Source organism: Triturus cristatus, chromosome 10, assembly GCF_964204655.1.
Source record: "Triturus cristatus chromosome 10, aTriCri1.1, whole genome shotgun sequence".
Taxonomy (NCBI): Eukaryota; Metazoa; Chordata; class Amphibia; order Caudata; family Salamandridae; genus Triturus; species Triturus cristatus.
Window position 1 is genome coordinate 229,031,514 of NC_140593.1, and position 14,288 is coordinate 229,045,801.

The 14,288-nt window shown below is 48.3% G+C and overlaps 1 protein-coding gene across 1 annotated transcript in view; it reads right to left on the reverse strand.

The window, feature by feature from the left end:
* Positions 1-908: 908 nt before the first annotated feature.
* SLC25A13 (solute carrier family 25 member 13) overlaps positions 909-14,288 on the reverse strand; it is a 772,629-nt gene continuing 759,249 nt past the window's right edge. The window contains exons 16-18 of the mRNA XM_085630870.1: positions 3,037-3,195; positions 2,850-2,940; positions 909-2,146 (exon numbers count right to left, since the gene is read on the reverse strand). Of these exons, the coding sequence (XP_085486996.1) occupies positions 1,957-2,146; positions 2,850-2,940; positions 3,037-3,195 (440 nt within the window). The 3' untranslated portion in view covers positions 909-1,956. The remainder of the gene's footprint in view (positions 2,147-2,849; positions 2,941-3,036; positions 3,196-14,288) is intronic.

Below are 14,288 nucleotides of genomic sequence, written 5' to 3' on the forward strand. Positions count from 1 at the left end.
CATGGTCCCATATGGCAGTTGGCTTAATCTGGGCGTAATTGATAAAGGTCTTCACGCCGTGTTCCAATCTCAAGCACTAAAGGCATGTCACAGATATCTGTTTGCGACAGTCCCCAGAAGGCTTGGACCCTGTAGTCTTTGGGGTGGGGGGTGACCTTTCCCTTGCACACTGGTATATTTTTAATTTTTGAGAGCGCGGATTGTCTCAGAGTCAAGAGGGTAGCTCCAGATCCACATCGGGTGGCGTAGAAACAAAGGAACTGACGTCACCGCTCATGGGCGGCATTAATATGCAAGCCTGCGTGGCACTTTCAAAGCAGAACAACATTGGTACGGAGTCACACAATGACACCTCACGGCGAGCCGACATACCGCTGAAAAGATTCTGGATCCAGTCCATAGCCTGGGGAATATTCACAAGGTGAGGAATCTGGGGTTGGAAGTATACACCAGAAGGAATTACTCACAGTGAAAGAGAGCCAGCTGTGAAGTGAACAGACCTACTATCCCATGCTGTATGCGTTGTTTGGCGGACGCAAAATGTTAATAAGAATTGAACAAATCAATGTTTGAAGACAGTTGACCCCAAGTCTTTCTTAATGTATGCATATATTATGTATTTTTTATTACCGGAGGCTTGCGAGACAGCTGAAGCTGTCTGTGGGCTACACATAAAAAGGCCAACACCTGGTGTGCATAGCCAAACCTAGGAAGATATATGCAGCATTATTCAAATGTTACTTCTGATGACCAAATCAAACGCAGATGTCTGTAACTATCATTAGTATAAATGAAGTATTATTAAAGGACAAACACATTCATAAATATCACTGGGATAAAATGTTCAAATAAGGGCAGACGACATAGCACACTGTCATTAACGCTGAAAATGATGCAAGGCGGTACTATTTATTCCGTAGTTTGACAGGTTTATTTCTATGCTCACAAACACATACCCTTCTAAACATCTTTCAAGGCACAGGAATGTGCTAAATGTAAATATAATAGACTGCAGAACAACCCACATGATTTCATTGCCAAAGCCAAGGACATTATGTTCTAAATTACATTAAGGCAAATGACATCCATACAGTACATGGATTTATTATACAATTTATTTTACTAAGCAGCATTTGGTGTAATACAGTATACAAATATGAATCAAAATATCTGCACATTGTACATGTGCACTGGACCTTTAAATACCAACGTATGGGTAACAAAACTGTAAGTGCTGAAACAGTGGACTGACATCTTGTTTTACCACCAGTAGAACATATTGCCCTATTATTATTGCAAAAGTAGTATCTTCAAGAAAAACATAGTTGACATACATTCCTGAAACATGTTCTGTGCGTGCAAACATTTATTAAAATGATGAGGCCAACATGGCTATTTTATTAACTTACAATTACTAGTAATACTTAAACATTCAGTGTACCACTGATTAATCTCTTTTTTACATATTCTAAATAATTCTGCTCCCACCGCCATGATCAGTGATGTGTTAACATAATATTTTGTGCAATCAATTTGGCAACCACTTTGGAATATGAAGTTGAATTTGGTAAAACATTCACGTGGCTGCAAATAACATTCCACTTCTGAACTGTGGCAGCACCTTATTTAAATTTCTTTCCTATGAGCAAAAAACTGCAAACATCCACATTACAAACCAGGGTTTCTTTGCACGTCATCAACACGTACATAAATTGGAATGAATACGTCCAGAAGCCTGACCTGCGATGTGGCCAACCAAGACTTTCACAGTGATCTCTCTACGGAATCACAGTGAAAAAGGCTCATTCATTAAAAGCTCCTATATTAAAATCTTACACAAAACAAGATGGCTAAAGTGACAAATGAAAACTAAGCCATGGAATATTGACAGGTGAAGAGATGCTTCTGGCCAACCTCAAGTCATCTAGAAGAAAAACCCTGGGCTAGAAGAACTCTTTATGGACTTGCGACTTCAGCTGCCACTGAGGTAGGAGTCGATGGCTTGAATCGTGGAAGATGAAGTCCAAATTTGCTCTCAATTCCTGCAAACGTAGCAACAGCCAGTTTGTAGCCGCCAACGTGGTCGGGATTTGGTGCAGGCAGTGTGATTCTTGATTTTGGAACTGGTCCCGATCCAGACGGCTTCCTACAAATTGAAAAACAAATCAAGATCACATTCGATCAAGATTATGTTCTGAATATTTAGAAATATATAACTGGAATACATCTGCCATATCATCTAAAGGTGTGCAGTGGTACACAAAATGGAGCAAACACCTTTTGCACTATTTGTTCCTCCTTGATTGGCAGTAAATGAAGGAAACAATTCTCTCCAAGCACCTGGGCAAAAATGGAGTCAAATTATTTCACAATATTTGTGCTCAGTTTACATTGTAGAAAATTTGAAAAATATCTTGTATTTTCTTTAAAATGTGAAAAGGTCTATACTGCTTGTTTCAAACTGTAAGCAGCAGATCAAATGTAATTGAATTTGTTCCATAAGCAATTACAGGCCTAATTTCTATTACACGTTTACCCAAGTTTAGATGTTTTGCAATGGTTTGCATCTGTTTTCTCCATGATTGGCCTGACAAATACTTAATTTATATTGCAATGGAAATAAAATCTTTGAGCATAGTTCCCAAATAAGCAGGGTTCAAAAATGGTGCAAAATGGATTGTCTCTGTTGTTTAAACCAGAGCCGAATTTTGGGAAATGTGGTCCAAGATAGAATCAATGGATTTGATTTTGGTAAGAGTTCAAAAGAACTTGTCTCTCAATGTATAATTGATCAAACAACTTTATGAAACACTTCTGTCTCATGAACGTATATTTACTCAGATACTCACACTCCGCCAAAATCAACATAGAACCATCTCTGCAGCAGCTCGTAAGTCAGTAGTGTGACGCCAAACTGTGGAGACGATCGAAAAACGCGGGCTGGAAGCAAAACAAAAACGGTTGTTCATAACAGATCAGCGAAAAAAGGTTTTAATATCGCAGTGAATTTTGCATTAAAATAATTTGTTTGCCTACCTCCAGCCCCCTTCCACAAAGCCCTTTGTCCCTCTTCGCGAAGTATCTTTCGGAAACAGTCTATAACTCCAGTGTAAGTGGTCTGACCAGCACGTGCTGCCACCTGCAACCTAGTCTTGATGACGTCAGCAGGAGTGACCAATGATGCAGCAGGCATGCCTAAAAAGACAGCAGATAGTATATAAAGTGTAGTAATTATGCCTTTAAAATTTTTATTGTGCAACAATGTTGTAGCTATATTTATTAATGAAATTCAGTTCATTAATTACAATTAATCAAAAAGTTACATCATCTAATTAAAAAAAAAATCATGATAGGAGTAAGAGGCAATTGTTTTTAAAAATAAATGGTCTAAACTCAAAAATGAATTAACATTTCTACAAACAAAATGCATTTTGATATCATATACAAATTTGATCTGTTTAGTACAATCTTGTTCAATATTATCAATGTTCCAGACATACAAACACTTCATTCCAACAATGAACAAAATGAGCAAATACTTAACTTATTCCTTTTTAAGTCTCGCCTAGGCAGCGATTGCGCTGTCTCTTCGATACATGCTGTATTCAGGTATTGACTTGAAGTTCTGCCCACTTTCCACCCATCTTTTTAATTGGCTCCTGTCACTGTCCTTTGTAAACTGTGACTTTTCATTGGTCAATAGGCTTAGTAGTCCCCTCCTTAGGACCGCCTTGTCTCATCTTGTAATTTCCCATGAGGGCACCCCCGTTACATGTGCGGTTACTCAGTAGGCTTTAATCACAGCCTCCGAGCACTATTTTGTTGAATGTTTTTCTTCTGCCTGCTGCAACGCTTTCTTTTTTTCATAGCACGGCAAGCTTGTTATTTGCGGGGCTGAACGAGGCTGCATGTTTTTTTTTCTTCCTATTTATTAATTTTTTGGTTTTAAAGTGCCCCATTCCACGCTTTCATTTTAATGGAGGCCGCTTCCCTTTCTTTAGATGCATGTTGTCTAAAGAAAGGTGCATGGCTGATATTAAAGTGAAAGTGCGGCATGGGGCACTTTTACAAAAAAAAAAAAAAACATTTGTTTGTCAACTTGACAAACAAATGCTTTTTTTGTTGTAAAAGCATCCCATACCGTGCTGTTACTTTAATGGTGGCCGCGCACCTTTCTTTAGACGAGCCACATATGCCTCCACTTTGTTCTGCTCTAATCTTCTTCACTTCCTGGGTGCTGCCCTGTGCACTAACCCTCACTCCTGGGTCTGGGCTCTCATTCCGGTTTCTTTGTTTATGAGTCAGGCGCTGGATGGTTTGTGGGAGTTCAGACCTAATCTAGAGTCTTTAAAAATGTTGACAGCAGTTTATTATTTTAGTAAACTCACTCCTCCCGATCACCCATACCCCTCTGGTTACAGCTAAGGAGGAGCATGCCCTCAGCTGGAGGCACTAGTTAGGACTGCTAACAGCCATCAAATAAGGCATTCTGAAGCGCGTAGACTCGCTAAAAAAAAAAAAAAAAAAAAAAAAGTATACAATCTCTAATTTCCATTGGTTCTGGCTAAAAATCTAAATCTTACTAAAAGTGTCACAGATGACGTGGCGTCATTTAACAGCTGTGGTTGAGGCGACTAATACCACAACTTAAAAGGGTTCTTCCGTGGGCTGGGTAGCATGGTTAAGAATAAAAACAGATTTCCTTTCCATGAAGTCGACTAAAATGCTCACGTATCCTAGGTTCCTTTGTGGCAGTGTCTTAGCAAGACCAGATTTTCTTTGAATTCTAGTAGCTGTAGTCCTGAATTTATATTTGGGTTAATATGGCTTGGTATCCTAGATTGTAATGGTAAACCTCGACTGGATGATCTACTCAAACATCTACATAAATTTATGAATTCTAACCTTCCCCCTAATCTGGACCAATGCTCCCCTCCTAACCCATTCCATCAATGGTTAGGTGATTGTATCATCAGTCTCAGAAAGTAATAACAGTTGGCATTGGTTCTGGTAGAGCTTGCAGGTCTTTCATTGGTCCTAGTGGGTTCTGCGTTTGTTATTGGCACAACAGGTTGCTTCTGTTCACAGTTAAGGTTATGATTGGTACCTACGATTCAGCCCCTGCTCCTATTGGTTTCTGTGAATCTGCCACCTGCCCCAACGTGCCAGAGAGCATTAGAACTCGGTCTTGTCGAAGTGAGCCCTGTTGTTCTGGCCCCCTTGGGTGAAAAGGCGGCATTGGGATGCTTTTACAAAAAACAAAAAAACGAAATGCTTTCTTTGTAAAAGCACCCAAACCGAGCTTTCACTTTAATGGCGGCTTCACACCTTTCTTTAGAAGCGACTTGTCTTAAGAAATTGGCGTGCCTGCCATTAAATTGAAAGGGCGGCATGGGGCGATTTTACAAACAAGCATTTGCAAAGCAATTGGTCTCGCATTTGCAAGACTTTAAGCTATTGGCATTGTAAATGACCATGCCTTTTATTTATCTGTTTTGAAAACCAACACATAAATAAAAGGCATTGCCATGTACAATGCCAATAGCTCAAACTCTTGCAAATGCGAGACCTATTGCATTCCAAATGCTTGTTTTCTAAAGAGGCCATCCACTGAAGAGAAAAACACACTTTGCGTTATTCTATCCTGCGTCACCAACAATCATCTCCAATAGGCATTCTAGAATGTTGCTTTTGTTTGGGGACGTCTGCTTGGGTTGTAAGACGTAAAGTGACATCATTCACCGAATGGCCCCAAGTTCAACATCCTCTCTACTCAAAAACATAGCACGTAATAGGATGAGCATTTATGATATCTTAAGTTACATTTAGAACTAGGTCATCTGTTTAATAGTAAGATCAATATATGCTCAAAACCTAATGTTCAAGTTATGAAACACTGACTGAAAAACACAGAGACAGATTGTCATCAGTCGATGTATACCTTAATGTGGATTCGGGGATAGACCTATGATAGGACTTTGGCAATTTATTACGATTATTCCTTCCACTCAACTCACTTGAGGCAGCAAACACAATAGAAATGCGTGTTATATGTGGTTCTGATGAGGCCTAAGTGCCAATTCTGGATTCTGAAACTGCCTATTCACTGCTACATCGTAGCCATGGAAAAAAAACATTGGTTCCCTCTATTGTGGTATTATAAGGGGGAGCACTTGCTGCCCCTGCAGCAAATTTTCAATTTACCTAACACAAGACTCTGTAGAACTGCAATGACAGATGAATTTCAAAGCTGTGGTAGCAGGGTTCTCAGAAAGCCTGCCAGCGTGGCACCTGTGTTGCTCTCTGCTCTGTGGAGAGCAGAAAACACAATTTTGAAAGAGATGGTGGATACTTAACTGCAGATTCCTCACCATGTGAATACTCCTGGGTGGTGCACTGGATCCTAGGTTTTTTCAGCATAGCTCCTGCATGCCAGAACGAGGCATCATGTGGCTCAATGTCAGCTTTGTCTTGCTCTAAGTGACATCAGAACTGGATATAAGCACCATCCCTATGTGCAGACATCAATCTCTTTCTTAACTCTGTCCATGCCATTGGATGTGAAGCTTAACAATCAATCAGATGGGACAGTGCGCATATTTCTAGTTTTAGACATTTTTAGGTGGAAAGGAGACAATTCCACACGAAGATGGTAGGTCGTGAGGTATCTGTGGTTGGATAGACTATCCACAAAAAAGAGCATTAAAGAGGGTAAGTAAATTGTTCTTCTGACTGATGCTTCAAGCCACAGATTCCTTTCTGAATGGATACCACAGCAATACCTCCCAAGGTGGTGGCAAAACATCCAACAACTTTGCCTGCAATGAGTCTGTATGGCGGAAACTACACAAGGCGGCAAACTTATCCCTGCATCTGAAAACAGATTTTGTAGATGGGCACCTTGTCATTAGAATTACATCCATGACTTGGGGAGGGAGATCAAAAGCAATCAACTGTTACATCTTCATACATGGAGGTGTACGTTGCTCAGGCATGTTCAGGACCCTGCCCTGCTGCTGGAACAGTAGGTCCTACAGGACAGATGCTAATGTCCAGAAGTTACAGGTACCACACTCTTCCAGTCAAATCTGGAGCCACTAAGATGACTTCGACCCGATCGTTCTTGATCTTGTTCAGAACGCGAAGTAGAAGGAGAGGAGGAAAGGCATACAAGAATCCCGAGATCCGGAGGAGGAGCCTAGCGCGCAACCAAGATGGCCGCGTAGGTGCGAGGCTCCCGAGGACCTCCGTGACCTCCTACATAAATCCTGAAAATATCCTGTCCTAGATGAGGGGACTGTGTTGGTGAGCCCGAGCTGAGGTGTCACCCGTTTTCCGTTTCCAAATTGGACCTCGGACACCGGCGGGAGCACCGATTGAGGTTTGCGGCCTTCTCCACGCCGGCCCCCCGGATTGGAGTTGCGGGGCGATCCGGAGACAAAGTGATCAACAGCGGCGGGCAGGGCTGGGCGACTCGCGTACCCCGCACTTTCACTTTCGCTTTTGCACCCTCCTTGCTGCTTTGGCGAGGTTGGGTTGCGGGGCAGTGTGCGGTGGTGTGGCCTCGTTGGGGTGCCCTGCTGGCCCGCCGGCTGTGATCCGTCCTGCGGACCTGTGGTGGCCCCCCCCCCCGGAGCCCGTGAACTGGTTTGTCGGCCTTTCCAGAGGTGATTGGCACGATTTGGGGACTGAAACCATGTCCACAAAGCAAGATGGCGACCGGGCAAAGGTGAAATCGACCCGCCGTGGCGCGGCCCACCAGTCCAACAGCATGGACCGCTACACCCTCCAGAAGGGATCTCCCGAGGTGCCGCATCGGTCCCCTGAGGGCCCGACTGATGCTCCTACGCTGCCCGCGGATCTGACCCTGCGAGATGTTATAGGCGCTATCGCCGAGATGAAGGCCTCGGTGGACCAGCGCTTTGACACACTGGCGCAAAAGATTGACTCGGTCCACGTGGATGTTGGCCTGGTGAGGGCCGATTTATCCAAGACCAATGACCGGGTCGATTCTTTGGCCCACACCACTTCGGGCCTTACGGCGGACGTGGCGGCCCTCCAAAAGGAGGTGCGCCGGCTCGGCCAGGCGAGCGCCCTGATGGATCGTCGACTGGAGGATTCCGAGGGTCGGGCCCGGAGGAACAATGTCCGCATTGTCGGGGTGCCGGAGGGACGTGAGGAGGCGGCGGCGGACCTGTTTGTGGAGGATCTGATTCTCACCCATCTCCAGCCCCGGGGGCTGAGTAAACTCTTTGCGGTGGAACGTGCCCACAGGGTTCCCGGAGGAAGACCTAAGGCCGGAGCCCCTCCGCGGCCTCTCATTGCCCGGATTTTCAACTTTCGGGACAGAGACGCTATCCTTCAGACTTCTAGGCAACAAGGACCGGTCAGACTTGACAATATGGATGTGAACTTCTATCCTGATTTCACCCCAGCGGTCCAGAAGCAGAGACTGAGCTTTCTCGGAGTCAAACGTCGTCTACGGGACCTGAACCTCAAGTATGCGATGCTTTTTCCAGCTAAATTGCGGGTGGAGGTGGATAGCCGCACGCACTTTTTTGATCGTCCCGAGGCAGCCGGGGACTGGTTGGACTCCTTGCACGGGGATCGGGGCCGGGGGGGTGGGGGGGGGCGCGGTTGGAGGGGAGGGCTCGCCGGATCACGACTGAGGGACTAATAGTAGGCCTTGCTCTGGACAACATTATCGTCATTTTTGACTGTTCGTTAAGTCTCCCTCCTGTGGAGGTGGTACGGGGTCTCTTGGGGGCTCTCCCTCCTCCTCTGGGGGACTAGTTAGTTTTAATCATTCATGGGGCGACAGGCACACTGCACTTTGGGGGGGCTATTTGGGCTCATGCAGGGGTGCAGGGAGGGGGGAGTTCTGTTGGGATGGGTGGGGTGGGGTGTTGTTTGTTTTTACCGCAAGGCAAACCCTTTATTGTATTTGTGTTTTTAAGGTGCTCTCCGGGGGACGAATGATGGCTTCTGTATGTGATGGGGGGTAGGGACCTGACTTTATTGTCCTGGAACGTTAACGGACTGGGGGATAGGATTAAGCGAGGTGTGGTCCTGCAGTATTTGAAACGACTTTCGCCAGATGTGGTCTTTCTGCAGGAGACACACCTTATTGGTAATTCCTTTTGTGCCATGAATCGGCGTGGCTATCGTTTGGTGGCCCATTCGGGCTTCACGTCGGGCTCGCGGGGGGTGGGCATCATGGTGAAGAACTCGCTCCCGTTGGAAATAGACGAGGTGCGCCATGATGAGAGGGGACGCTACACTGTCTTAGTGGGGAGAATGGAGGGTAAAGTAGTTGTCTTTGTATCAGTGTACGTCCCACCGGGGTTACAGTCCACGACTTTTGCAGACCTAGGGCGCCTCCTCCTTGACCTTCCGGGGGGGCTTCTGGTGATTGGGGGGGACTTCAATGCGGTGGTTTCTGGGACCGTGGATCGTCGCCCCCCTAGGGACCTTCCCCGGGCGCAGGCGTGGCTGTCCGGCTTCTTAGACACACTGGGATTGGTGGAATGCTGGCGCTTAAAACATCCCACGCAGCTGCAGTACACTTTCCACTCGGGTGCCCATGGTAGCCTCTCACGGCTTGATTATGTCCTTGTCCCTGCGGCCTATGTTGGGAGGGTAGGAGAGGTGCGCCATTTGGCGCGGGGTATTTCAGATCACTCCCCGCTCCTGTTGCACGTTGATGTCTTCCCGAGGGGGGAGGGCAGAGTGGCTCCAATCAATGCCTGGTACCTGCGCGACCCCACCATTCGCGCTGATTTGATTAAATCCTTGCAGCGGTATTTCGATGAGAATGTGGGGTCCGTCCCTTCGGCTATCTCCCTGTGGGAAGCTTTCAAAACAGTTCTTAGAGGCGAGGCCCTCTCCTTTATTTCCCATGCCCGGAGGCGCGAGCAGGAGGAGGTGACCCGGGTGGAGGCCGAAATTGCTGAATTGGAGGGTGATCTAGAGGGTGGGGTGACGGATGCTGCACTACATGTCCTACAACTTAAGCAGGCGGCCTACAGGGCCCTCGTCACGGAGGCGGCCAGGGGCCTCTATAGAGAGCAACAGGGGCGACTGTATGATGTGGGTGATAAGGCTGGTAAACTGCTTGCATGGTTGGATAAAAAGGAGAGAGCGAGTCGTGTGGTTCCGCTGATCGAGGGGATGGATGGTGTGCGTGTCACCGAGCCAGAAGACATCGTCTCTTGTTTCGCGGAATATTTTCGCGAGGTGTATTCCCCGGTTTCTCCCTGCTCGGAGGATGATTCCCATGCCCTGCTTAGGGATATCGCGCTGCCTTCCCTTTCGGTGGAGGACAGGGTGTCGTTAGATGCCGCTCCTACCGCCGACGAAATTGCCCTCGCCATACGCTCGGTCGCATCCGGCAAGGCCATGGGCCCGAACGGCATCCCTATCGAGTTGTATAAGCTGCGACCGGATGTACTGGCACCCCACCTCCGTGCGATGTTCCTGGCGGCCCACTCGCTGGGCTCCCTCCCGCCGGACCAACGTCTGGCTACAATCGTGGTGATCCACAAGGAGGGGAGACCTCGAGACCGGGTTACATCCTACCGGCCTATCTCGCTCTTGAATGCGGAGCCCAAAATCCTCGCCAAGGTGCTAGCAAACCGACTGGTCGGCGTGGTGGGCGACCTGGTCCACCAAGACCAGTCCGGCTTTATTCCCCATCGCAACACGGCCCTTAATCTGCAGCGCTTGCACGGGGTGCTCGCGCGTGTCCCGTTTCTGCGGGAGCCGGCCATATTGGCGTCCTTAGACGCCACCATGGCGTTTGACACGCTCGAGTGGCCATACATCTGGGCCATGCTGGCGAAGTTTGGATTTGGCCCGGGGTTCATCAGCTGGGTCAAATTGTTGTATTCGGGCCCATTGGCGCAGGTGGTGGTGAATGGAAGAGTATCGGTCCCATTCGAGCTGGGACGGGGCACACGACAGGGCTGTCCCTTGTCACCGCTCCTGTTCGCGCTGGCCTTGGAACCCCTGGCGGAGTGGCTGCGGTGGCACCCTTCCATCCGTGGTCTCCGTTGGACCCCCGAATATGAGGACCGCGTGTCCCTATACGCTGACGATATCCTTTTGTACCTAGCCTCCCCGCGTAAATCATTGATTGTCCTGGTTGATGTTTTGCGCTCATTCGGCCGCAATTCAGGCCTTGTCATCAACTGGGCTAAATCATGTGTGTATGTGCTTTCCGGGGAGGCTCCCGTCCTCCCGCGGGGCTGTCCGATCCAGATTGCCTCACAGGGGTTTCGGTACTTGGGGGTTTACATTACTCTGGACCCGGAGGCCCGCTACGAGCGGAATTTGCTTCCCCCCCTCCAGCGCTTTAAGGAGGACGTCGCGCGCTGGCGGCGCCTGCCGCTTTCGCCGCTCGGCCGGGCGGCATTGTTTAAGATGATGTCGTTGCCACGCTTCCTGTACGCTCTCCAGAATACTATGGATTTAGTCCCGGCGCGCTACTTCCGTGAGGTGGAGAGTCTACAGCGCCGCCTGTTCTGGGACGGGAGGCCGCGTATTGCCCTGGCGAAGTTGACGCTCCCATGGTACGACGGGGGGATTGCCCTCCCGGATATTAAACGGTATTACTGGGCCTCCCAGCTGGCTGCAATTAATCATGGACTTTACGGGCCCGCCTTAAACCCGGCATTTGAAATGGACAAGATGCTCCTGCCTGGTGGCGATTATAATCGAGCGCTCTACTCTGGCGCGCCCGGCCCCCGCCTGACGGGACCTACGCGTGTCATGGTACGAGTATGGCACGCGGCTAACGCAGCTATGGGGTGGAAGGACCGTTTGACCCGGGCATCACCGTTGTACGCGTCTGAGAGATTGGGCTCCCTGTGGACCTCGAAGGGCTTCGAGAAGTGGGACATGATCGGCATCAGTAAAGTGGGGGACCTCTGGACGAGAGGGGGATTTAAAACATTCGAGACGTTGCAGACGGAGTTTCAGCTGCAGGGCAGTGAATACTTTCGGTACTTGCAGGTCCGTCACGCGCTGGGCTCAGTCTTCCCAGACGTCGCCTCCATCCCGGAGTCTTCCCCCCTGGAGGATAGAGTGCTGGATGGCCACGTTCCGGACAGCACGATCTCCCTTATTTACAAAAAATTGATTAATGACCGCTCGGGCCTGCTGACTGGCCTCCGCGAGACTTGGGTTGCCGACGGGCTGGAGTTGGACGACGAAGACTGGATTTCCGCGGTGGCCTCTCCGAAGGAGGTGGCCATACCGGCTCGCCTTCGCTTCGTCCAGCTTAAGATACTCCACCGGGTTTACATGACGGGGCCAAGGCTTCTGCGTATGGGCTATGCTGAGGATGGGTTGTGTAAGCGTGGGTGTGGTGCTTTGGCGACTTTTTTGCATATTTTGTGGGAATGCCCGAAGGTGGAGCGATTTTGGCGTGGTGTGCTTGAGGTCCTGCGAGTGGTTACGCATGTTGCGCTGCTGCCTGAAGCGAGGAGATGCCTGCTGAATGTGTGGGAACCAACTGACTACTCGGTTCCGCAGACGCGATGGGTGACTCTGGGATATATGATAGCTAAGCGTGACATTGCTCAACTGTGGGGATCCCAGAGGCCCCCGGCGGTGTCGGCCTGGAAAGAACACATGGATTGGTGCATGTTCCGAGAAAAGGTGGTGTATGTGGCGAGGGGTAAGCCTGGGGCATGGGTGAAGGTATGGGGCCCCTGGAACGCCTACCGCGGGGGTATCTGCGCGCCACCATTGCTGCCTGCGGCCTCACCAGCCCCGTCCCCTTAGTTGACTCCTTTCTTAGCCCCGAGCACGGAATTCCCCCAGTCCTCGATCTGTTCCCCTTCCCCTCTTTAGACTCCTGTGGATGGCTGGGGTCCCCCATTCGGGGAGCACGTGCTGTTACTGTCGATTGCAGGTTGCCTTGCGGGTGTGGTTTTTTGTGTTGTTTGTGTAAAATGAAACCGTATTGTGGGGTCAGAGTGATGTGGCCCACGACGCTGATACCTCCTGATTTTGCTCCTCTGCAACGCCAAGTGTTTTTGTATGTATGTCATATGTTCCTGTCATTCTAGCGGCCGGCCGGAAGGTTGTAGGCCCATACCTGTATATTTTTGAGATTGCAATAAACGGTTTCAAAAAAAAAAAAAAAAGAATCCCGAGATCCACTACATGTGGAATGCATCTTAGAGAGAGAGGCTTCTTGGGAACTCCAGCACGCAAAAGTGTTGACATTGCATGGTCTCAGCACTGGCGAAGATATCAGGCTAGGGTACTCCCACTGCAGGAAGACAACAGCAACGTTTCAGGTGTAACTGCCATTCGTGATCTGCTAGGTATCGATTGCTGTATTCATCCTCTCTGGAGCTTAAAGATTCTGCCAGGTAGCTCACAGAAATGCTTTGATGGCTCAGTTCTTCAAACAGCTGGGCTATCTTACTCTTTTAGCCATTGACCATTTTATTCAATTAAGCAGACAAGATCTATAGAACATTTGATGTAACCTAAACAACCTAGAGACTGCCTTCCCTTAGTTTAAGTAAAGCCAGTTCAACAAATTCTCTAATTTGCTTATTTTATGGTTTACTACTTAGAATTGTCAAACATATTTTAAGCCAAATTATCCCAGTCTGGCTGTTAGGTTAGATATTGATTTAGCCTACCCTGATATTGTGCTAATGAGAGTAGTAGTTGTTAGTAGTCTTGACTGAGAGGTAATGTGCAGCCAATGTAAAACTCGCTATAGATCACCCACTGCCCTTTATCAGTGTTATCGACCTTGCTGGTCCCCTTCCCAATGCCACAGATGGATCATGGCACGCTTGGCAAGTTTCCAACCTGTAAAAATACCCCTCCACACGGGAGAATTGTTTCCACAATAACCATTAATTGTGCCCATTAACCCCTTCGACGCTTATGACGGAACGGTTCCGTCATGCACGTCGGTTGGGCTGTGCTTATGACGGAACCGTTCCGTCATGGCCCCGCCCGCGCTCAGAACCTTCAGCACTGCGCGGAAATCCGCGCAGCGCTGAAGGGGTTAAAGGCACATATTTCAGGCCCCACACATTTATATGTTTACATTGAATTAGCTGCATCACTGACTCAGGACAGATTGTTAAGTCTCTGAGAACCATGCAGCAACACACTTTTGACGGCTCAGACAGGCCTGGTAACACGTACTCCAGGCAACAAAAGTTCACGGCTTGGGTACCAGACCACATCCCTGTGATTTTAGGACCACGTGATAGGACAGACTGGTCCCTAATCCTGTATGGAAACTGGCATTG